The 24,807-nt window shown below is 38.9% G+C and overlaps 1 protein-coding gene across 3 annotated transcripts in view; it reads right to left on the bottom strand.

Moving 5' to 3' along the window:
• LOC103156392 (radixin) overlaps nucleotides 1-24,807 on the bottom strand; it is a 46,798-nt gene that overhangs the window by 8,382 nt on the left and 13,609 nt on the right. For all 3 annotated transcript variants that reach the window (XM_007578415.2, XM_007578414.2, XM_007578416.2), the window contains exons 3-8: nucleotides 8,182-8,265; nucleotides 4,748-4,843; nucleotides 3,696-3,818; nucleotides 1,394-1,545; nucleotides 635-718; nucleotides 332-478 (exon numbers count right to left, since the gene is read on the bottom strand). In XM_007578415.2, coding sequence (XP_007578477.1) covers nucleotides 332-478; nucleotides 635-718; nucleotides 1,394-1,545; nucleotides 3,696-3,818; nucleotides 4,748-4,843; nucleotides 8,182-8,265 — 686 coding nt within the window. The remainder of the gene's footprint in view (nucleotides 1-331; nucleotides 479-634; nucleotides 719-1,393; nucleotides 1,546-3,695; nucleotides 3,819-4,747; nucleotides 4,844-8,181; nucleotides 8,266-24,807) is intronic.

The raw sequence follows: 24,807 nt of genomic DNA, 5'->3' as shown, positions 1-24,807 counted from the left end.
AAAGGACTGGAGGGCCAAAAGGAAATGTTCTTGCAATACAATAATAAACTGGGCGTTTAACACTTTAAACCCAGAAATTAGTCAGAATTGATGGATGTGATAATAATAGATACAAAACTTGAGGTTTTTGCATGTTTGCTTCTGAGGAAATTTAGCAAAACAGTCATTTCTGAACAATAAAATCAGGATTTAGATCACTCTCTCTGAAAACATTCAGCCAAGTTTAATAAATGTTGCAAATCTGCATCATCTGTATCATACTTTGGACACCTCTGACCAACCGGCTCTAACGATGCGACCCTGCAGGTGTTTGAGGCTTTATTTTGTTTACTTGTCTTCGTGCTCGTATATGTTGAGGCCCAGCGCGTCCACGCCCAGCCACAGCTCCGTGCCCTTCTTGTTTTTGATTTCGAAGTAGTTGACACCGTACATCTCCAGGTCCTGAGCGATCTTCAGGTACTCCATCATGGCGTCCTCCCTGCACACGTCCACAGACACACAGTGAACACAGACACTTGGACGCTACACGCGTTTAATATCAGAAAGTGCATCAACCACGACCCTTTGAATCATAGAAACAATCGAGGGTGCTGAACGGGAATTTTAAAAAAAACCCAAACATTAAAACACTCACCTGAGCATCCCTCTGTGCTCCTCGTGCCACGTCTGTATTCTGTCCTCCCACTGCTCCTTTGTTAACTTGTGTTGCTCCAAAACTCTACAGATTTTACAACATAAACCATGAAGACTGTCAGCCAACATTCATTTGTTACAAATTAAGAAACATCCAGAGAGAAAAAGAACTGAACAAGCATATTACATGTGGTGTTCTGCATGCAAATAGCTTTAATAAAACTATGCATGTGTCTGAATGGTTGTTTTGAGGATAAAAGGACAGATTCTGCCTGTGATGGCATAATAACTCAAGAACACATGGTCAAATAAACTTTGCATTCTAATAAACATTTAACACTGGAGCTGGAAGGCATTTTAAATATCCAAAATAATAATAATCAAAACAGAAATAACAAATAAAATTAATTATGGAGTTTCTGGAAATAAAAACTCCTTAAAAAAAGGGATAGTTGAGGCCAAAGTACCACAATGAAGACTTTTATCATCCAGTTTTTAGTAGAAAGAAAAAAAATAAATCAAGCAAATGGGAATTATTGAGTTTGTTTTGACTGATCATGCGGTTAATTGATTTATTGTTCAGGCCTACATATAGACCTAGAGATACTGATGGGCTCCACAACACTTGGTAGCACAACAATGCATGTTCAACAAAACAGAAAAGAACATTTATGCTCCTTTTCTTTAGTTTTGCTGTGAAAAAAACAACAACAAAAAAAAAACAGCAAAAAGTCGGCCTTTGTGTGCGTCTCTGCTGTACCTCTGTGGCAGCAGCCGGTCGTTCGCCAGGTAGCCGGGCTTGTGGACGTCTTTGCTGTAATCTCCATACTTGGCCTGAACCGCATAGGAGGCCAGCAAGACGGCCGTCTCTGGAGGACAGTAGTTCTCGTCATTCAAAATGGCCTCTTTCACCTGTAGAGGGAACACACAAGTTCAAAGGTAGAATCGGATTCTGGCTGCGGTTTATTGTATTTTGCGATTTTAACCAATATTTTAAACGTCCGCGAGAAACAGAGAGAGATGAGACACTAGGAAAATTTGCTCAGATTGCAAGTAGTTTGTCTTCCAGTAGAGGGAGCTGTTGCATTAACGTGGATTTCTGGTTTCCTGTTCAGCCTCTTCATCTGAACAGTAATGTGATGTTTGTCACAGAAACACAGTGAACTAGCAGATTAAAAGAAAAAGAAAGAAAAAGACAAATCTGTAAAGCAGCTTTGGAAGATCTTCATTTTAGAGTTCTGAGCTCGTTCTTCTTAAAATGCAACATTTTATTCTGAATTATAACAGAGCTGCACAGCTACAGAGACATTTAGGCCAAAACAGTGGATTTGCCCCCTTTAAGCTCAACGAGGGAGAAATCTCACCTGAAAGAGTTTTGGAAAAACATCAAAATTAAATCAGGCAAACATCTGATGCGTACTTTTCATTAGTTACCTGCTGAGAGACGAGAATAACCCAGGGAAGCTTGGGCAATATGCAAAGAGGCCTTTAATATTAAACAGCAATTCTGACTGGATAACAAGAAGAAAAGTTTATTTTTTTATCTGTCATTATCCTGATAAAAAATAATCAAGTGTCTGCCTTCTTTGATCACTTCTTCACCGTTGTGTGAGATAGTTTTGGTCCAGTCGGGTTTAAAAGATTGTTTGGGGGAACAGATTCAGCATCTACTGAGAGTTAAAGGTTCAACTGTGTTCACTGTGTCTGTGTGAACAACAGAAACAGAAGAACAGCTCCGGCGCTAGCTTAGCACTAGCATTAGCTTCAGATTGACCCAAATTTCACTGCAGAAGTCTGTTAGGCCTCACTGCTTATGACTGTAAGCTGCATTGCAAGTAACCAGTGATTAATGTGTTCATAACCCAACATAAAGGTTTTTTATTTATTTATTTGAATAACATTTTCAAAACTTTGGCCAAATCTCACCTTAAAAAACTCCTCTTCCATCTTTCTTTTTTTTCTCCCATAAATATAGTCCATTATATAGTTCAATGAAATCTATAGAAATCTGTATTTTTTGTTTTTTACATATATAATGTCCTGTGCCAGTCTGGACATACGGCAGGTCATGTTTTATGTTCCTCAGCTCATAATCATATTTCCAAGTGGTTCCAGTTAATCGCGTGCTGATAAAACTCACTGTTCCTCGTTAAAGTGCTTCGTAAACTTAACTCGTCGACTTAAACGGCTTTATTTTAATGATATTTCAGGGAAAGGTGCAGCCAGAAGTCCAGGTTCTTTATGGTTCAACGTCATCGTAAAACGTTTGAGAAAACCCAGATTGGCTTCACCTACAGAATAAGCTGCACAGCGTATGGTATAATTTTGCAAAACAGCAGGAGACAATTTTTTTTTTTTTTTTAAATGACTGCTTGGTTGGCCAACTTAAACTTTTTTTTGTTTCTTTTTACAGGTTTGCTCTCCCTGCCAGGACTGCGAGAACAAAATGACATCATCCTGTTAATGCAGTTTGTTCCGTACGGATCATCTGGGCAGAACTTCTTCTTTTTTACTTGTCTGGTATCCAAGAACCATCATCTAAAATCTCTGCAGTAGGAACAACCGATGAAGGCTCCACAGCATTTTTACACTTGATTCTTGTAAAGGATGAAAAAATGCTCAATTTCTTTCTACCTCATAAAAGAGCAGGTTCACTGACCTTAACTCCAAAGTGAAATCTACCTGAAGCACATAACATGAAACGGACTCATAATTTCCAGCTCAGGCAGAAAACTAAGAAGATTCAGTTAAAAATTAAGGAACGCAAAACAAACATCCCGCATTAAGTAGCCTAGCATTAGCTAATCCAAAGTGAATAACTCCATGAAACATTTGTTTTACTGGACGTAAACAGGGAATTGGGTCAAGTGGAACGACCTTCACGCTAACTGCATTAGGGATCTCCATCGGAGGCGACAAGCTGCCAAACGACCTGATCGCTCCACATCGGATCAGCCGCCCTGCTCACCCGCATTAACTAGCCTGTTACATGTTGGAGAAACAAACCAGACTAAATCTGCTTCGTGGTTACGTCACCGTACGAGACGAACGCCGCGCCACACCTGAAGGAAGAAGAGCTTCTGCGTGATCTCCTGGATGAGCTCCTCGGAAACGTCTTCCGGGAAGAACTTCGCTCTGAACTTGAACTGGAGAGGATTCTCCTTTTTCACGTCCTGCTGGGTCACCTGGGGGGGAATATTTTTTATTATTATTCAACACAATCACCCATCAAGTATATGATTCACTCGAAATGAGATTAGAGAGGCTAGCAGCGTTTCCTCTAACATTTTTTTTCTTGACTGTGTTGCTGGGCTGTCTGTGGGGGAAATGAAGTGACGCGACTCTGCAGGGAGCCTTCAAAACGAATCTGAAACACATGGTTTCCCACAGTGTGCTATGAGCCTGGCGGGCCACCAGGCTTTACTTGTGCCCCCACCAGGCTTTGCAATGTTAATTTATTTTAGGTTTTTTTTAATAATTGCCTTTTTTTTTTTTAGAACTTTAAAGTTGATGTTTAGGTATTAAATTATCTTCCAATCTTCCAATAATGCATAGCTGTCAAGTGATATCTTCAAATTTTACACATTTTTTAACTTAAAAACAAGGCAGGTGGCTGAATGGATGACTGCCCTGGAGCCTGCAGCACCGGGCTTAGCATGTTTTCTGGGGGAAACCCTGTGAAACACTAAATATAATTGAAAGCCAAACTATATCAGTTAGCTATTTTGTTGTTTAAATGCAACATACATCATAATTAGGATTTTTCTCACAGACTTTAACTAAAAACACCTTCAACTTAACCTTCCTCAGGCATTTTTCTTTCACCTTTTCTCTCCCTCTACTTCGGAATATCGTCTAGTTTTACCAGCACAGCAGCCAGTTTTTTTTTTACATTTCATGATGTTTAAATTCATTTCAAACTCTGACTATGGTTAATGTAAGTGTCCAAACACAAGCCACATATATTTATATATGTACATATCTCTCAGACTGTACAGTGTTTTAACATGGATATATATATAAAAAAAGACTTGATTCTGAAGGTGTGGTAACTTATCAGTTACATGCAGAGGAAACCCTGGGCGGATTTCGGTACCTGGGAGGGTTTTCTCACCTTCTTGTTGAGTTTGAGCCACGTCACGTAGCCTTTGCTGTCTGTGTACTGCAGGCCGAAGAACCAGACTTCCCTCAAACCCACAGTCTTCACCACCTGAAACGAGAAAAAGGCTTTCGGTTCTGCATGCAGGCGCATGGACCGGGTGGCAAGAGGGAAACCGTCCATTAAGCCAAATGGGTTTCCCCAAGTCAGACTTTTTATTCCAACATCGAGTATTATTCAGTCCCTCTATCATTTTCTTTAAAATAATAATAAAATAGCAACAATAATAATACAAAAATAAATGAATGATAATAATAACCAGTCGATTTAATATATTTATTTAGATTAACTCAGTCCAAAACAATTGTCATCTTGAGGCACTTGAAACAAAACAGACCAGATCAGTTCTGCTCAAATTAGGGTCATGAGATAAATCTTCGATTTATTCGAAATTTGATTTCCAAATTCTTTTTCTTAAAAAAAAATATGTAAATGACAGAAAATCTTTAAAATTTGGCTTTTATTTCACTCATTCCTCCTGTGACTTGACCAGCAATGAAACAAGTTTGTCAAAAAAAAAAAAAAAGATGATAGTTCATTTTTCGCCAATGCCCAGGGAGTGCAGCGGTGAAGGAAAAAAGATCCCAATTTTCAAAAAATAAATCTTCAAAAACTGAAAATGTGACTAATCAATAAAATCGATTTATCATATCCATCCAATTCAATCTGGTGTAATCTAACCTCAATGTTTTCCAACGGTATTTATATGCTTTTGTCTCATTAAAATTAATGTATTTAACTGTAATTTTATGCGACGGACGGACACAGACTATTGCCCAACTGCTTAGAGGAAGGACAATAAAAGCATTTTTAAAACGTTTTAGCAAATTTAAGTCTGCAAAGTGTGGCATGAGTTAACACTTTGTAGAACCGCCATTTTCTGCAACAGCAGCTGTTGCTCAGAGACTTTGACTGGGTCATTTGAACAGTTTCTCAGTGAGGATGGAGAGTTTGAGGTTACGTGCAGTGTGAGTTTTTTGCCACAGATTTCGTCTGATCAGAGCACATTGGTTCAGACGTCTGCTCCTCCGTGCACCAAACTGCAGACAGCATCTCCTCCACAGCACAGCAGCTCCACCATAGGGCCACTAAATTCTTCTGATTAATGCTAAAAAGAAATTGAATTCTCATTTCACTTGTGCTACTTTGTGTTTGTCACAAAAAAATCCTAAAATAAATACACAGGATTGTTGCTGTAACATGAACAAACATGGGAAATGTCAACGTTCACCGCGTAGTCAGATTCATGTCAAACGCATTTTAGTTACAGACATTGCTGTGGATATAAACTAAACACCCCGTCTGTCGAGAGAATGACGCAAAATACAATGAAACTAAACCAAAATAATTTGAATTCTGGTGCCATAAAGTTTTCCAAGAGCCAAAAAGCCACATGTGATCTCACTGGTGACTAATCCAACTTTCTTTTTCATCTTTTATTTTTTTTAGTACACTCTGCTTGTTCAAAACACACCATCTAAACCTCAACCCATTTCCCAGAGGGGATTTGGACACTCTGATGCTAAAGTGAATTTACAGTCAATACATCAGCCCTCGCAGCGTGTAATTAACTCTGCTTCAGGCGTCACAGAGGCAAGCTCACACAAACAAATTAAAAACCCATGTGGATCAAATGATCACACGAACACGCAATTTACTCAAACGGCCCATTAAAATGCTCTTCAGCAGGGGCGTCTGGGAGAGCGAGTAATTTGCTGAGTGAATAAGTTGCTCGGTCCTTCTTACAGCTCGGTGTGTGAAATATCGTCCGGAACGCCTCGAAATGTCGCCGAACGCATTCAGGATGAGAAAGGAGGAGTTAGAACCAGAGGGGAGGAAAAGAACGGCGTGTAATTGTCACTGATTAAAGAGTTTGTGTTCATGCTGGCTCAGCTGAGGTGTGTTAGATTTAAAAGCTCTCAGTGGCTTTTTTTCCATCTCTTCCAGTGTGTGTTTATGCGAGTTTATGGCCGCTTGCATTTCGCTCTGCAGCCTCTCTGTCATTGGACGCCCTTCTCATTCATGTCAATCTGCTAACATTTTAATATGAAACACGCAAAACTGAAGCTTGTTTTTGGGAAAATAAAGACTTTTTTTTTAATGCTTTGTCCTTTCATGCACACGAAATCATAATTTTATATCGTTAAAAACTATTATTTGTAAAACCTGCAACCAAAGTAGAGATTTGAGGAAACTGTGTTTGTGTTATTAGTGTTACAGTCTGTGACAAATATATTCACAAATATATTGTAAATGTTACAAACTTCCTCCTCGTCATTAAAAGTGATTAACATTTTGTTTCAAAGTGTAACCATTGTACGATAATCATGCTACGTGACAGGAACACCGAGCTGAAAGCCCAACCTCTACTCTTGTCCACGGTCAGCTCCAAAAATGAGAAAAGTTTGGGATGTTTGCTACAGCAGCAGTAACTTTAGTAACGTAACGTTTATCCTCTAGTATTGCTATGTTCAGTTAGAATCGCATCAAAACGTAGCCATACTTTTTGTTGCTATTCAAAAACTAGGTGGGTTCATTACCGACGACATTTAAAAATGTTTTACAAGGACAAATCCATATTTTCATCAAACAAATTAAAAAGGACACATAATTGCTGTTGTGGCTTCACATAAAAAAAAAAAACTAAAGCAGAAGTCAGAGAAGAGCACCAGCAAAAGCAGAAAACAAAGAAATGCCTCTTGTTCTCTGTCTTCCTTCCTCCATGTCACCACAACCCCAACAACCCTGCACAGTCCGACATGAAACGGCACTGAAAGCTGCCCTTTTACTTCCCAGATATTCACGCACACACACACACACACGCACACACACACACACACACACACACAAAGGCGGGCACAATACGCCCAATACTTCCACCCATCCTCTGTCTTCCAAAAGGTCCCGATTAAAACAAAAGAACCTTTTGTGTACAGATCTAAAACCAGCCGAGCACCGACTGGTACAACCACACGACAACCAACAATTAGAGCTGCACAACATCTCTGAATCATCTCCGGCTCACTACAGTGTCTGAGGTGTAGCAGCATGCCAGAAGACTTGATAATGACATATTTCTTTAGCTATAAATGATTATTCAGACTCTGCACACCAGTAGAGGCCAAGCTAGCATTGTCCGAGACGCTAAAGGTCACAGAGAGAGTTGGAAGAGTGGAAAATGTGGATTTATCACAGCGGATGCAATCAGATTGTTCTACAACAATATATTTATCTGATGATTTTATAATATCATGCAGCTACAATAACTCTATGCTTCGTGTTGGTAAGACTTAATTCAGAGGTCTAATTCTACTCGGATACATATCTAAACATCTGATGCTTTCAAAGATATGAATGTTTTTTTCCTGAGTAAAGTGAAACACTCTTACCTGGTCAAACAGCTGTTTCCCTGTCGTGTTCGGCTGGATGGCAAACTCCAGCTCAGCGTCCATGGTGGTGACGCGCACATTGATCTGGAAAACACAAAACAGTTTAAAAAGCCTTTTTAATAGCGGTGTTAAATATTGTCAATACACTGACTAATAAAAATATATTTTCCTGCATGGACTGAACATTGCCAAAAGTCTCTGGATTTTGGAAATTTCTAAATGCGAGTCCAGCCATCCAGCAATCAAGACAACATCTCCTGCATCAACATCCTGCTCAGTTCTGCCGGCCCTCACACAGGAGGAAAACTCATTTATTAAATCTGCAAATGTATCCAAAGCAGTGAGACATTTGTAGAAATTGTGACTTGATTTACAGGAAGAAGCGACAAAGTGTTGGGTTTACAATGTAAGGTGTAAAACATCAACTAAATGGAAAAAATCACTAGTCGTGATGCCACTCAAGCACCAACAAGCAGGTCTTTGATTTTAACAATTGTGAAACATGGATGAACAACAATGGAAGTTGTGAAGCGGGTGTGGCAGACAGGACTTTCTCATGAACAATCAGTCCCCAACAGAATCCTCACACAACTCTAAAGAGATGTGATTGAAGAATGTTCAAAGTCCTGCATCTCAGCGAAAATTTTACCGGACGATAAATTGTCTCAGCAATTATTGAGATACACAATAATGTTATTGTTTTGAGACCATTTTCTAGTAATATATTGATAATGGAGTAATAAAGCCAGTTTGTATTCTCAAACACTAAAACTTACACTGGTACTGGTAGACATTTTAAATTTCCAACATAAAACGACTAAAAAATAAATAATAAAAAGGGAATTTAAAAAACACACACACAACCAAAACCATAAATAAAATAAATTATGGAGTCTCTAAACAAAAATTATCCTTCATCAGAATGGAAATTATTGCATTCATTTTAATTAATCACTGCTTATTGCGACAGGCTTATGTTTGGCTGCTCTCTGGGTGCCTGCACAGGATGGAAAGGGGAGCTAAACAGATCATTGATGAAATCTGATTTCATTTGCTCAGAAAAGAAGGAGAAAACATAATTGTGACTGACCTAAGGTGAAAATAGAAAGTTTAGGGTTAAACTAATGTAGGGTTGTACTGTGTGGCACAAAAGAGGGACATTAAAGTGAGAAAAACTAAAATCCAAAGCAGAAACAAGCAAACTGAATCATGAACTTCTGTCAGCTGGTGGGGCAGCCTCGGTCATTTCGGTGTGTGTGTCCTCGTGTCCGACTTCTTCTATAAATATGCTTCTGCCACAGTGGGCACGTGCACAAACAGTGCAACAGCCAGCACCCATAAATGGAGGTGCATGTTTACACTGTTCCTCTCTGCCAGCCAGCAGAGGGGAAGTAGCTTTGCTCTAATGAGGAAAAGTCATTAGGAGGATTCCAGGCAGTAACACCTGCAGTCATTTTCCCCTCGTTACCAGTGGCCAAATAATATTATTTTAAAAGCAGTTTCTTCTGGAAATATGGAAGATTTTTTACTACTCATCGTCTTGAAGACAAATGAAAACAAGAAATTATGTGAAAATCTATTATTTTAGCACATTTATTGATCCAGTAAAGAAGCATGGTATATTCAATGTTTATGTGAGAACTATTCAACCTAAAAGTGCAATACTAATATATACTGTACAGTAGCGACTATACAGTATAAAATAGTAGCTGTGTCCCACCTTTTTCTCTCACTATCAGAATGACCAAAATCGTTTCTATTTGCTAAATGCTGCAATAATCAGAAGAACATTTTATTTATTAAGGTCCTTAAAATCAGAAGTCCGAAAATTCAAAGTGACCCGAAACGAGAGAAAAGTCTGATCTGATTTAATTTCAGACAATCTGACTCAAAGATGGCCTAATCTTGTACAAAGAAATCAAGATGAAAACGTTTCAGCGACCATAACAGTCTCTGAAACTGAAATAAAAATTCCTGTTAGCTAAACCAATTCAGGACGCTGACATGAATACTCACATGAGTTTAAGAGAAAAGTGCCCTTCACCCAGTGGTAGTCCAGGTTTGCTCAAAATTCATAAGAATTACGCCCAGTCCACATGTAGCCGCATAGCGGTGAAAACAGATACACTTTTACGCATTATGGCCTTTTGTTCACATGAAAACTCTATTTAATATCACTAAAAATGATTTATAAAAACTCAGACTGAATGCATTTGTGTTTGCATGTGTATGTGAGAAAACATAAAAAAACTTTACTAGTTTAAGTCGTTTCACGTATCTGTCACACAAATAAACCTCTTGGCGCCATGATTAATGCCCAACAGGAAGTAGTGGGGTTTTTTTTTAGGGAGTCTTTCTCAAATAGACCCTTTTCACAGTGACGTCAGACAATGGCCGCCATAACTCAAACCTGGGTATCTTTACTTCCGGTGTGATTTTGCCTTGGGAACCAAGCTGAAAAATTCCCGCATTCTCATAATCTTAAGGATATAATAAAAGGTAAGTTTAATAATAACAGCATTTAAGTGTTAGATAGCTGTTATTAATTATTGTAAAATCACCATTCTCTAACTGTGTATAAAATAAACAGCCTCCGATCGGAGAGTAAACCACCTAGCAGCAGCTTTAGCCACATTTAGGAAAAAATATACTCTCTGTCAGCGCTGTAACGTTTAGAGGTTCACTTTCTGTATTTTATAAAACAGTGTTTACGTGTTAGATAACCGTTATTAGTCATTGTCAATTTACCATTCTCCAACAAGCCTCCGATCATGAGTAAACCAGCTAGCAGCAGCTTTAGCCACAGTTAGGAAACATATACAGCCTGTCAGTGATGTAACGTTTAGAGGTTCATTTTCTGTATTAATGGAAAATAAAGGACATAAAAATAACTTTAATCTGATTACTGGATTTGAAATACGAGCTCGTTAGATTATTCGTTACCGGAAAAAGTGGTCCGATTAGAGGAAGGCATTACAAAGCAGCGGCGGCACCGGACATCTCTGCTTATAACAAACAAACCCCTATTTTATGGGATGAGTGGCAACTCCAGTCTATAATTTAAGAATCTGATCAAGATTAGAGCCTAAAACGTTATAGTTCAAAAACAGTAAAAAGTTCTGGTTAAGGAACAGTTATGTCACGTAGTTAGCTAGCTAACAAAATTCACTAATGCTAAGCTAACGGTTACGCAAAACAAAAATACCTACCTTCATAGTCAAACAGGTATTGTTCCGTGAAGAATTTCTAGCCTTTGTCTAATTTAGATTTTGTTGTCAGAGAAAATTGGTTTGCAAATCGTGATCTATCTTCAAATCTTATTTTAGGCAAATGTTTTAGAGACTGTAAACTCCATGCTCCGGTGTTCTGTCTGATCAACATATGCTGTCAGATATATTTAAATATCTAAATATCTCTTTCTATATATATGTCTCTATATAGATATATATAGATATGTGTCCATTTTACATATATATATATGAAATAGACAACTTTATCGTTACTTACTATGTACACCGGAACTAAGGATACACAGCTTCGAGCCAAAACGGAGGTTGTGTGACGTCATGTGAAAAGGGTCTATTGTGGTCCACGGGCGCCCTCTAGTGGTCCGCGAGGTACTGCATGTAAACGACCGTTTATTTGCCGTGACGTCAGCTCAAAGTGCGACGCTACAGCTAGCTTAACAAAGGATTGTGTTAAAAGTAATGATGAAAAACTGCCTTAAAACCGGGTTACTCAAAAGAAAAGTTGCAGATACCGGTGGAAAGAAAACACCAGGAATATTATATGATCATAGGAAGCTAAGTGATAGCTGCCGAGTGTTTATGTGTCGTTCACTAGCGATTAGGTTCCTTTGAACGGCTCTATGCGGTGAACTGTAGGACTCGACTCAGTCAGAACTGTTATGTTTTTTATGACTTTGCTTGGTAATAAATGATACTCTGCTTTAAGGTCAACAGCTATTTTTATTTAATCAAAACAAATATTGAATTAAATAAATACAATCGATAGAAATCAGTTTAATTATTTTTATATTTAATGGTGCAGAAAAGGATTTTATTTTGTTTCTGTTAAAGCAACCCAAGTCTATTTTCCTTTAATTGTGCTTCTAAATCATAAATAGCCCTAAATGTTATTCATTCACATAACACGTAGTAATTTAAGAACAACTTTTTTTTTTTATTTCAACGTGTTTGATGTCATTTGGAAAGCTTGTAAATATGTTCAAAACGATGGACAGGATCATATTTGTGCAGAATTTATCTGGTTGAAAACATTCCCATGTGTACACCATTATATTTTTCAATGTGGGGGAGACATTTGCTTATATAGAGAACCAGTTACATGTGTACAAGGCCTTAGACTATTTGTTATTTTTCTATATTTTAAGACAATAAAAGAAATCTCTTAAATGTGTAGCTATGACCATCATTTAATAGCTTGGTGTGTATAAAATAAACAGCTGCTCAACAAGTAAGGATTTTTGTAGCAGGTGAGGTTTCAGTTTTGAATTTCTGTCTATTTCAGCCAATCTTTACCCAAAATGATGTCTCATCCTGAATTATTTATGCTGTAGGGTTTTGTTGACACTGGCAACAGGGAGGTGGAGTACAGCTGCGAAAATAAAAATGTTCACAGGCGGAGGTTTAGTCAGGTGGGAAGAGCCACAAATGAGCTTCTGCTGACACTGACAGTTAAAAGCAGAGTTATGAAAAGTATTATAACCCTATTGTGGGATTACTCTGTTGAACTGAACTCTGTAATTTATATGCAATCACACGCTTGACGTGTTCATCTAAGCGTGGTTCGCTTCCCTCGGGAAGTGTTGTGCATTAAGCCGGACTGTTCCGCGTTTTTCTGTGCTGCAGTACGCAAGCCCACCTCTGCAGCATGGCCGATCGGCACCGTCCTCGAGTAACCCCGGCACAGCGCAGAAGACCCAGAGAGACGCAGAGGAGCTGAGCAAGGGAGCAGAGACGAATCCAGCAGCCTTGGGCATAAAACTGCTGTGGAAGTGTGCTCTTGATTTAACACAAACAGTCTAAAAAACAAAAAGATTCAAATACTTCCAAGGACAAAAACCGCAGCGTGTTGAAAGAGAGTTAGGTTTCAGGGTTAAGATAAAGTTTTGGGCTTGTTTCAGCTCTGGATTTGGGATTATTTTTGGCCTGAGCTAGAGGCTACGTATTATTTACTCTGCGACGGAAAGATCCCCCACCAAGACAGCGGGACAGGGTTTATGTGCGCTCTGCTATTGAGGGAGACGGACGGAGACAGATAACGCCTGCGGTGAACTCGGTGCATCAATCTCAGGCAAGCAGCAGCCAGAAAACACAAGGAGCGCGGTCCGCGCAGTGACCTGAGAGAGATACGACATGCACACCAACAAAGCAACAGAAATTGTTACAGAGAGAGCACACACACACACACACACACACACACACACACTCCATCACTTCCTGCTTTCGTCAAAGAAAAGGAGGGACAACAAATGATTTCTCTGGAAGATGAAGGTGTGTGTGAGTGTGTATGTTATGCAGCTACTCAGTTCTAGATAAGTATGAGGATGCGTTTGTGCAGCAGCTGTCAGGAAAGTATGGAAACGCAAGCATATGGTGGTGGCAGCAGCAGTGTGTGTGTGTGTGCGCGTGTGTGTGTATCACAAAGAGGCAGCTGCCAGTGTCTCTGTACTGCAGCATAGTGATATAGTTGCTTTACATTGCAAGAACAACACACACAGGGTTTCATTGTTCCGCGCACGCGCAGCGTCGCCTGTCGGGCTTCTGAAGTCTGACTGATAACGTCTCCATAGCAACGTCCTTGGGCCTGATTTTAGTGTAATTTTCTAAAAAGCCTTGTGGCTTCGCAGAGAGGGATTTTAACACTCTGCAGGGCGGCACAGAGAGGATCGACTGCTCAGGCTGAACAATGCGAGTTTAAAAGGTCACGACGGGGTCAACAGTAAACAACACAGAGGCTACAGGGAGAGGGAAGCATTTTCCTTTATGCTTTAACCACACACACAAAAAAAAAAACCCCACATGCGAACAAGTATGAGTGAAAAGCATTTAGGAGAATCCCAATATTGATCTGTGAAACATTTGTTCTGCCAGCAAAAACAAACTGTTTTAAGATAGTCTGTAACAAGAAGGGAAGAATTCAGCCTAGATTTATGTAGCTTACAGTCACATTCAGTAAACTGGATTATTATTGAAACGTTCATTTATTTCAGTGATTCAGTTCACAAGAAAAATACTTTATACATCTCTGGAACAAATGAAGAGCCCCATTGAAAACCTCCTGGTTATTCCACCAAATGTTGATTTCTGAACCGAGTTAAAACATTAGTGTTGCCGTTTCTAAATGAATATGAACTTGTTTTCTTTGAGGTCTGAAAGCACTGCATCTTTTTCGTTATGTTGCACATTTCTCGTTTTCTGCAAATACAAAAAACATTTTCTTGTAATTTTGGAGACATGTCAATAGTTCATAGAAGAACAATGTTCATTTTACTCAAAGATATACCTATAAAAAGCAAAATTAGAGAAACTGATCATTTTAAGAGGTCTCTTACTTTTTTACAAAGCTGTATAGAGATCATTTCCACACATGCTGATATTTTCAATATTTCTGTTAATTATGATTTTCTACTGACAACTAATAAAAACCTGACATTTAAGATTATAATAAAAAAACTATGATCTTAATGAAAAGCACTCTTTTAAACTGATCAATGAGCCTCATGTGACTTTTTTAATATGGCTATCTCAATTAGTATTTTAAACAGAAAACACAGTTAAGTGTAAAATTATGCTGCTCAGATTTGACTGCTAGAATTACATATTTTGACATAATAAAGTGCTGTCCAGGTTCTTTAAAAGCAATGAAGTAGCCCTTTAGATTAGCACATATAAAACTTTAGCATCAGTAGTTTTCTTTCTGTGCTTGCAGAGTCGGGTTTAAGTTAAACAGGTTCTCCTTCCACTCAATTTTCCAATAACATGTTTGGATACAGGACGCTTAGAACAGCCAGCTTTTTAAGCCCTGGCTAGGCGTGTCACAATGAACTATAAATCAAATAAATGCATGATAAATTAAAAATAATTTTAATTTGCTTGGTTTATCATTTTTATCTTTTCTCTCTCTTTTTACCAAAAACTGAATGATAAAAGTCGTCAGTCTGGTGCTTTAGCCTCAACTATCCCTTTTTTTTAAAGATTTTTTTTTTTTTTTTACAGATACTTCATAAGTCGTTTTGTCGTTTCTGTTGTTTTTATTTTGGATATGTCAAATGTCTTGCAGTTCCTGTGTTTAAATGTTCATTAGAATTTAATGTTAATGAATCTTTGGGAATATGTTCTTCCAATTATTACCGCTATGTTAATTGAAAATGCTCTCAAAACAACAATATAATCGTTCATCACACAACGTTCTGGGACAATTTATCGTCCAGCAAAATTTGCCACTGTGACAGGCCGAGCCCTGACCTTCTGTGGTTAACCCCACCTGTGGAGGGGTGGCAGTGAGTGCAACAATAAAATCAGATTCCTGGAGCAAAGTAACAACACGCTGTCTTAACCAAGCAGAATAAGATGAATGCAAGGAACTTCATGCACCTGCAGAAGGCATGTTTTAACATGCAAGTAAGTGAGCGAGTTTGTGAGACAGATAAGGAAGCAGAGCAATGTCTTCTCCCTGATAACCGAATACGTTAACAGATAAAGTCAGTAGTTTCAGCCTTCGCACAGACCGCAATCCATAATGTCACTTCTACTGATAAAACCTTCCCTGCTCATGTGTCACAAAGATAGACATGTTCTGTTGCTCACATAATAAACTAAATCCTGTGATATTGGCCAAAACTATTGTTTTAACTTCTTTTATTTTGGCTCCTGGTATGAATGAAGCAAAGGGCAATGATGCCAACACTGAAATATTTTCAAACTATAAAAGTAGGAGACCCTTAAAGAAAACACACTGCATAAAACTAATAACTGCAGCTATGTACCTTCCTTGGTGGCTAAGGACAACTGTTGCACAGGTGAAACAAATTTCTATCCACAAAGATTGTTCATAAAGTGAGACAGTAAATCATAAAAACACATGTACGCATTACGCCATTAAGGATCCACTACAGGGACCCAATGAGAGCCAGAGAGCTCCACTCATATGCTAATAATCAACACCACTGAGTCATTCGGTAGCCAAGAGCCCGTTCACTCCATTCAGGTCGGAACAGAAATGTGGTGAATAAGCTGTTACTACTAAACATCACAAGTGTTGCAATACTAAACAGTTGGAAAATCCACGAAAACATGAGGAGAAACCACCGACTGCAGCGACTGGGCCATGCGGTTTTCTGATTCAAAGTGTACTGCTACCGTTAGCACTCATCCGTTAGCATCCAAACCAAGCAGGCTAACTGTTTGGGAGATATAGGTAATATTAATATTGATTAGGGATGTCCCAATGTTAGAACTGTAGCAAGTGGTCTAACATATCATCAGTCCCACATCCCAGGAGATTTGCACTCGACTCTCCCTGAAGATGCAACAAGTGACAAAATGGAGCCAAGACGATGAAACAAAAGCTAATAACAGAAGTTACTCCACTGGGCCAACAGGGAGCAAAATCAGAAGTCTGAAGGCATTTTACACTAGCAACAGTTTAAAATAATTAAAGTATTTACTGCAAAGTTTCCCCCAGAAAACTTGTCAAGTCTGGTAGTTGGGTGCCAGGTCATTCATTCATCCAGCGGTCCGTCGTGTTTTTGAGTTAAAAAAAAAAGTTTTTAGTTTTGAGGGGATGTGTGAGTGTCTCTTTTTATTCTTGTGTTTTTTTGAGATTTTGGGATTTTTCCTTGACCCCCACTTTTAAGTTTTTAAAAATTGCAACTTTTTTAAAAGGCTTTGTATATAAAAAAAAAAGCGCTGTTTTTGGTCTACGTGTAGCGTGTTGTGGCCCGCGGGTTTTATTATATTTGGGGGAAACCCTGTACTGGGTTTACTTCAGGCTCGGGCCTCTAATTAGAGTTAATTAGTTGGGTAGGCTTATTACTTAAACTGTAGTTTGAACAACTAAAATTATTTCAAAGGGCGTCTCTGGAAACGATAACAGGTGAAAGGATGCAAATTAAAGTTCTTCAGAATCTGTTGAGTCAGACACATCTGGCAGGTGAACCTCTGGTATCACTTAAATAGCACAGAGAAAAATGTATTTCAAGATACTATGACTTGCGTGTATAACACTACATGTGACCATAAATTTCTTTAGGGATTAATAGTCAAGGAAAAAAAAAAAAGCTGTACTCCCAACTTTTTTTTGGGACCCCAAACAAGTCCTAGGTTTTGCAGCTGATTTTGTTATGAACAGAAAACCTTAGTCACAATCAGAAAATGTTGCAGGTTGATGAAACCGTATTTAGTGTTTTCTTAGTGACCTTCTCTAATGTGAAATTGAGGTAAATGAGCGACTCTGATATGAATGTTTGCTTATTATTCTAAAGTGTTTTTTGTAGCTGTGGGATAAGCGTTCCCAGAACGAGACGACGAAACTTTCTGACTTCACAGAAAAACGACGCAGTGACGTCCAGAACACGGTGTGTATTTGTACGAGTCTGTGGATCAAATGGAGCGTCTCTTACTTTTATGAACATCTTAAAAGGAGGCAGAGCTGGGAATCTTTTAGATGTGCATCTGATCAAAAAGCAGAAACAACACTTGAAGGTCCGTTTCTCTCTCTCGTCTTCCAAGTCTATAAACAACTTGTGAGACTTCCAGTTAATTCAACATGTGAAACTGCAGTGAGAAAACTAAATCACTTCTATTCAGCCACAGATTGTACATCCGAGGCAGCAGCTGGAGGTCTTGTTTAGGCGAGGGGGTGAGGGGGGTTTGATCGAGAGCAATTTTTCCATCCTTCAGAACCCGCCAGTGCCAAGCGACCCAGCGGGGAGGCCTGTTGTCACCGATTGTTCCCGCCTTCAGTTTGCCGTTTAAAATTGTAGCTGGTTAACGCCACGGAACAATGCGGGCCGTGTGTCTGCAGCCGTCTGTGTTTGCCAGCATCCTTGAGCAACACCGTGTTATGTACAAGTAGTGACAGCTAAATACCAGGCTAGTGTGTACAGGCAGAGCCCGCCCACGCGCCGCAACCCACCTGTTGACTGCGTTTGAGACTGAATGAGAGAAGCCACGATTAAAAGCTGCTGAGCTGCTTTATGCAGGATTTAAGGCCAAACCAGGTCATGTCGTCGTCTTGACCTCGTCTGTTAGCGGCTTTTCATTTTCACTTCCACAATGATGTCTGCTTTTTACACCTCGATCCCTTATTTACTCTTCCACACTCGTATTTCACCAACCAACATTTTACACTCCAACTTTCTAATTAATTCCTGGTTTTATGTTATTTGATGCGTTAAAGGATGCTTTGAGCGTATGTCAACAGCAATTTGTATGTTAAACGTTTCAGGAAGCATCACGAATGTATATGTGGTGAGATTGATCCACCGTCATGCCAGGTCCAGTAGTTGTTCGTGGAATTGATGAATTTTAAAGAATTTGCAAACGTCTCTGCTGTGTGGGCAGATCTGGACTGGCAGAAAATACATTTCATGCAGAAATCAAAAGTGATGAGGACATAATCAATGCATGCATTTCTTTTCTCCAAGAACTGTGCAAGTAGAGCATATTTAGTCCTCTTCCTCTCCCTTTTGTTTTGAACACTGAATTAAAATCAGACACTTTCTGACTACATTTATCCACCAATTAAACTTCTATTCCCAAAAGCATGTGAATATGCATCACAAGGTGTAAATTATTATATCTAAACATAAAACTGCTGCCAATATTAGTTGTACTCCAACAAAGAGCATCGATTAGTGTTACTTTAGTTCTTTAAGTGCCAACAGCATGTTCTGTCTGATGAACAAATGTTACAAGACACAAAAAAATAATAAATCAGAGTGTAATGGAAGTATTAATTCATTTTTATTTGTTAAAAATAAAAACAAATTTTTAAAAAACGGAGAAAGAAGTCAGCAACATCCAGATTTATTGCAACAGACAAACTCAGATATTCAACAAAACTGCAATTGGATGGGTTTTTTTTTAACCACTGAGTTGCCATAGCAACAAAACTGAATGTAATTGACATGAGAAAAAGAGAGAGAATGGATGATGTCATTTTGTGTTTATATGTACATGCTGTGTTGTCTTTATGACCTGCAGTCAATAAAAAGACAAAAAAAAAAAAAAACTTTTTCAACTCCCGTTTGTCGGCACATTTTGCAACGTCAGGAAATATTTTTTGTATCTCCAAACTGGCTGCCTGCAGCTCAGAGACTTTAAAATATTGTTAGTTTATAAATCACTGAACAGCTTGGAGCCAAAATACATTAGAAACTTGTATCAACTTTCCAGACATTTCAGGTCTTCTGGTTCTGGTTCTGCTCTGCATCCCCAGAACCAAACCTGGTGAAGCAGCATTCAGCTTCTATGCGCCACAAATCTGGAACAAACTTACAGAAAACTGCAAAACAGTCGAAACACTGAGCTCCTTTAAATCAAAGCTAAAAACCCACCTGGTTGGAGTTGCTTTTGAACCGTAATAAATGGGAAAATGATCAACATTTTTGGCGTGCATTAATTAAGGGTTTGATGATGGCACTCGTCAAAATGTGACGTTTGTCACGGGTTCCTCAGTTGTCGACTGCATGTTATGTCGTTGACAGTGAAACTCGTCTCCATTTACAAAAATATTACAATTTAAGGCAACATTGAAAAGTCGAACTGCATAATAGCTCATGATTTATGGCGACTACTGGGCAACTCAAATATTTATGTCAATTTATTAATATTGTCAACATCCCAAAAAAAAAAAAAATTTTTGAAGAATTTTTCCAGTTAAAATTCAAAACGCAGGTCATTTTCTGCTCCTCAAGTTGGCACAAAACTCGACAAAGACTCCGTCATGCCGTCTGAAGGTATTTTAACAGACTGAGTGAAGCAGCACAGCAGAACTAGCTAAATAATCTCTGACGTTCTGATGCGCCTTTAGAGGAATTTACTGGGCTGCTACAAAACATTCCACAAGAAAGTGTAGAGATACTTGAGGAGAGCGCGTAAGCTTCCCAGTGAATTTCACACCCTCCCTACAGCTAGATTTAGTGACTCGGATAATTTCCATTATATTGATGAAAATGGACCTCTGAAATATTTAAACCCTCCAGCAAAGCCCCAGTGCTACAAACCCCGCCTCCAACTCTCACTTCACTTCCACAAAGCCCTGGCTCTCAGGGATAGCATCGCTAGCAGAGGCAGCATGTGCGCAACCCAGCAATAAAATCAATAATGCACAAAGTCCCGTCACCTCTCACACCCTCCATTAAAAGGTCTCGTAAAACAACCAAAAGAAAAGCTGGACAAAACAAACACAAATTAAGGCGCTCAAGAGGTCAAACAAATGCCATTAGCATAAACACACAACCACAGCATGTTTATTCATCCAGACTGCATGGAAACATTTGCATTGACTGTCAAAGTGTTAGCGAGGCTTACTGATGCACAACAAATAAATAAAAAATATGCAGATACTTAAACCATGAAAACACTGGAATGTTTGATCTACTGCAGGACCCTAGATGAATTTATCATCTGGTCTAAAGTCATTTTTAATACATAAAATCAGCTTTGGAAAGACTGATTCAGCTGCTCATAAGAGGAACAACAATGCAAATAGTTGCATATAATTCTAGGTTTGAAGTTAAGCGGCGCAAAGTATGGGGAAAATGTCGATACAAGTGGAAAAAAAAAATCTGCCAACGGAAGCAAGACTTTTTAAAATCAATATTAAGGAATTGGTGACGTAAAACAATTCAAATTATTTCACTTGTATCAACATTTTTTTCTCCATGTTACAAGTGACAAACTTTGGCAGTGGAGCGAATACTTTTTTTTAATCCAAATTAAGGAATTATTGACTTAAAACAGGTTTTAATCTTGCTGAAAATTTACTTATAAGTTAGTTTTCTCTTATTTCAAGTGTACCAAGATGTTAGTGCAAGAACCTAGACCACAGCTACTTTCTAAAATTTGGTGGTTTCTGCCATATGTAACATTAACATTGAAGACCAGAACCAAAACTTCAGCTTAAAAGACTCGAGGCGCTTCATCAGGCGTCCTGAAATAAACAGATGTTTTTTTTCCTAGTAACTGGTCAGTCTTCTACTTTAGCATCAGCCTCGTCTGTGTATTTTTAGCCACCAGCAGCAGCGCGGTGCAACAATGTGATGCAAGGTAAAAGACTAAGCCGAATCCTCTTCATTCAATTTAATCACCACTTCTTTGTAGAAACAAGCCTTTCCTGGTTACTTACATAAAACCGGGTTTGTATAACCCCCCACTTATGAAAGAGGTGACTGCGGCACACAAGAGCACCATTAAAACACAGCTCCAGGGCAGGTGAAGGTGCAGAGCAAATTCAATTTTAAAGGCTTTGCCTGCGAGTACTTTCTTTTTTTAGTGGTTTTGTGTGGCAGGCAGAAGGTTTTCTGCCTGCCACACAAGGCAGGCAGTACTTTATTTTACTCAATAAAGTAAAAAAACAATTGCTGCAGGTCTTATTTGCTGCAAAGACGTTTAATTTTGCCTTTTTGTATCTATAAGTTAACGGAGAAAAGTTAGTTCCTGGTTACAACACAAGCTCCCAGAGTCAAGTGACTTTTAAAGAAACAAAACAAAAACAAGATTCATTAATGAAAGAGTAAAAGCAGCTGATGAGTTTACTTTCCCGTTGTAAAGTTTAATGTCAAAGGGCGGTTTGATGTAACCGGAGTGGGGTTTCCCCCCCGAGGGCAGCAGGGGTATCGTTTTTCTGGACTGGTTGCAGACAAAGTGCTTGTCACTCAGTCCTTCCCAAATCCTCTTTTTCCCTTTGTGTACTTTTATTTTCTCTGTTTGGATGATCTAAGCTTGAGCTCTTCTTTTCAACTTTCTCTTTTGCTCTCGTCGCCTTTCAACCTCGTCAGTCCGGCCGTCATTTCCAGAATGTCCCCGAAAACAATTATTGGAAGAGAAAGCAGACGATCGCTTCCCATGAAATCCATCATGGTGCAAAATAACAGACGTTCAGAGGAGGAGACGACGCACCGGTACCACTTGGGTTACGTTCACACTGCACACTCTGAAGCACAGTTCTGACATTTTTGTTCAAATCAAATTTATTTCACATTATTAACTAAATACAAGGGTTTACCAGGTGGTGAGGAAGAACCGATCCACATTTTTCACTTTAAATATTGATATCTGTGGTTTAATATTGGCTGTAGCACTGAATTGACTTAAAATGGTAGAAGACATAAATGTACTGATAACTCTGCACTAATGCAGCACACAAACACACCAGTAGCTTTACAAGCCTGGTCAAACATGTAAAAAACAACTTTAATTTGTTCAGTCGAGTAAAACGGCCAATGTAAAATAAATAATAAGGACCTGAAACAATAAGGCCGACTACGTTGGTCAAACATGGAAAAAATTAACTGCAACAAGCCTTGCTTCAAAGGGAAATTTAGACTAGCCCAAATTGGTTTGGAATAACTTGAAATATTGCGTGAGCCTAATCATCAACAAGTCATTAAGTCCAACAGAGCAAACATGCTAATATTAGTCGCTTCTGCATCAAAACACTTTCAACAGAGACAAGACATGAGATTACTGGAGACTGACGGTGTGCCTTTGGTCACTCGTCTTTAAAAACTGGTTTTATACACATGTTGGAGCAGAATATTAAGGTTCTGTTGACTGGTGAGCATTTCTCTGTCGCCATTTAGACAAAACAATAAATTGGCTGTAGTTGTCATGCCAGGCCACTGTATGGCGCTGTGATTTGGCACGTCATCGAAACGAAGATGTGCTTTAACCCTTAGCCTCCACCTCATGCTGCACATGGGCTGCACATGCGCTTTCCCACCTACGGAGAACTTCACAGCAAAGTTTCACTCAGACCTGGTTTCAAAAAAAGCCTTCAATTACTACAGACGTGGAAACGAGCGGCAACAAAACATGTTACGGTTTCACTGAAAACTGGGCCTGAGAACATCCCAGAGAAACTCCAGTTAACATTACATTTTAAAATGAGCATTAAAAGTAGCAAAAACTCTAATTTATTGAATGCTTCACCTTTGATTCGCTGCTGCTTTGTTTCATCTTGATCACATATCACTGGACTCTACGTAGGAGCCGTTCCTGGCCAAATTCCCCATTACCAAGATTAATGAGCCACTCACCTAACAACCACTCACAGACTCTGTAACTACATGAGGAGCCGGCGTGTAGCGAAAGGATAAATAAAAAGTCAGAACAAGCCGTATACAATGATCACAGTTTTCTCTGATGTCTAGTCGATGTCTTCTGTCAGAAATGCTGTTCTGCAGGAGGGGAAGGAGAATGGAAAATGCGTTCATCTTTGAAATGAGTCTCGCATGAAAAAAAATAAAAATGCCAACTGATTCATTTGTACTCTAGTAGAAATACCACAATATTGGGATTCAATATGTCTTTAGTTTAGGGATGGACATTTATTGTATCGTTTATCGTGATAAATTTATCGCATCAAGAGTTTTGATTTATTGTCGTCATAAATTCCAATTAATGACATTAAGCCCCGCAAAATTGTCCATTTTGTCGGGAATCAGGATTGTTAGTTTTCTCAAATGCTTGTTCAATGAGAGCCAGCATGAATAAATATTAATACGTTTGCAAAAGTTATTAAATGCGGGTCCTGTGTGCACTTTTTGTGACTCCTTTCCTAAAAAAAAAAAGCAAAGCGCACTACAAAGGGGAACGTTTTATAAGAGCAGCATTTGGGTTGTAATTGCAGCAATTACAGGTACCTAAAAAAGAAGCAACAACCATCACTTTTATTGTCATCACAATAATTTTACAAAACATTGTGATAAAACTTTTAAGTCCGCATCGCCTACTTTAGCTCCCAGCTGATCAAGTGTTACTCTGTCGCAGCGACTTGAAAGAAGCTTCCTGAGTCCCTCGATGTAAAAATAGAGCTGAGAAAGCCTCTTTGTGGAAATCTCTAGAAACAAAGTGTCTGTCGAACTTCTTAGTGAATCTGAGTGTTTTACCAAAACGTTGTGAACTCGTGTCACATTTTGTGTCCGACTGCTGGGAAGACTCACTCTACCTGCATGAAACTAAAAACTGAATGGTGGTTATGAACCTAAATCATGCTGCGCTCCAGAGATAATCAAGAAATCTCAATTACCCCCACGGCTTCATGTCGGATCAGTGATTCAGGGACAAACAAGAGACCATCTTTAGCACACAGCTCGTAAAAGCGGGTCTAAAAATGTGCATGTCAATACATTTCACCCCTACAAGACTTTTTCTTTTTTCTTTTATTTTTTTTTAAAAAAGTGGAATTGCAAAGCTTGGATGTGTCAATAGTTCCTTTTTGCTTTCCATTCACGACGTGGAAAGCAGTCGGGAATCCACAAATGGTGGATTTCTTCTGTAAAACATCCTAAATATCAGTACAGTTACTTTCCCTCGCTCACATCAGCTCTGGAACATCTCTGAACCAAAAACTGAAGTCAAAAACTTTAAAGAC

The sequence above is a fragment of the Poecilia formosa genome, unplaced genomic scaffold (genome assembly GCF_000485575.1).
Source record: "Poecilia formosa unplaced genomic scaffold, Poecilia_formosa-5.1.2 Scaffold477, whole genome shotgun sequence".
NCBI lineage: Eukaryota > Metazoa > Chordata > Actinopteri > Cyprinodontiformes > Poeciliidae > Poecilia > Poecilia formosa.
This window is presented reverse-complemented; position numbering and strand designations above follow the sequence as displayed.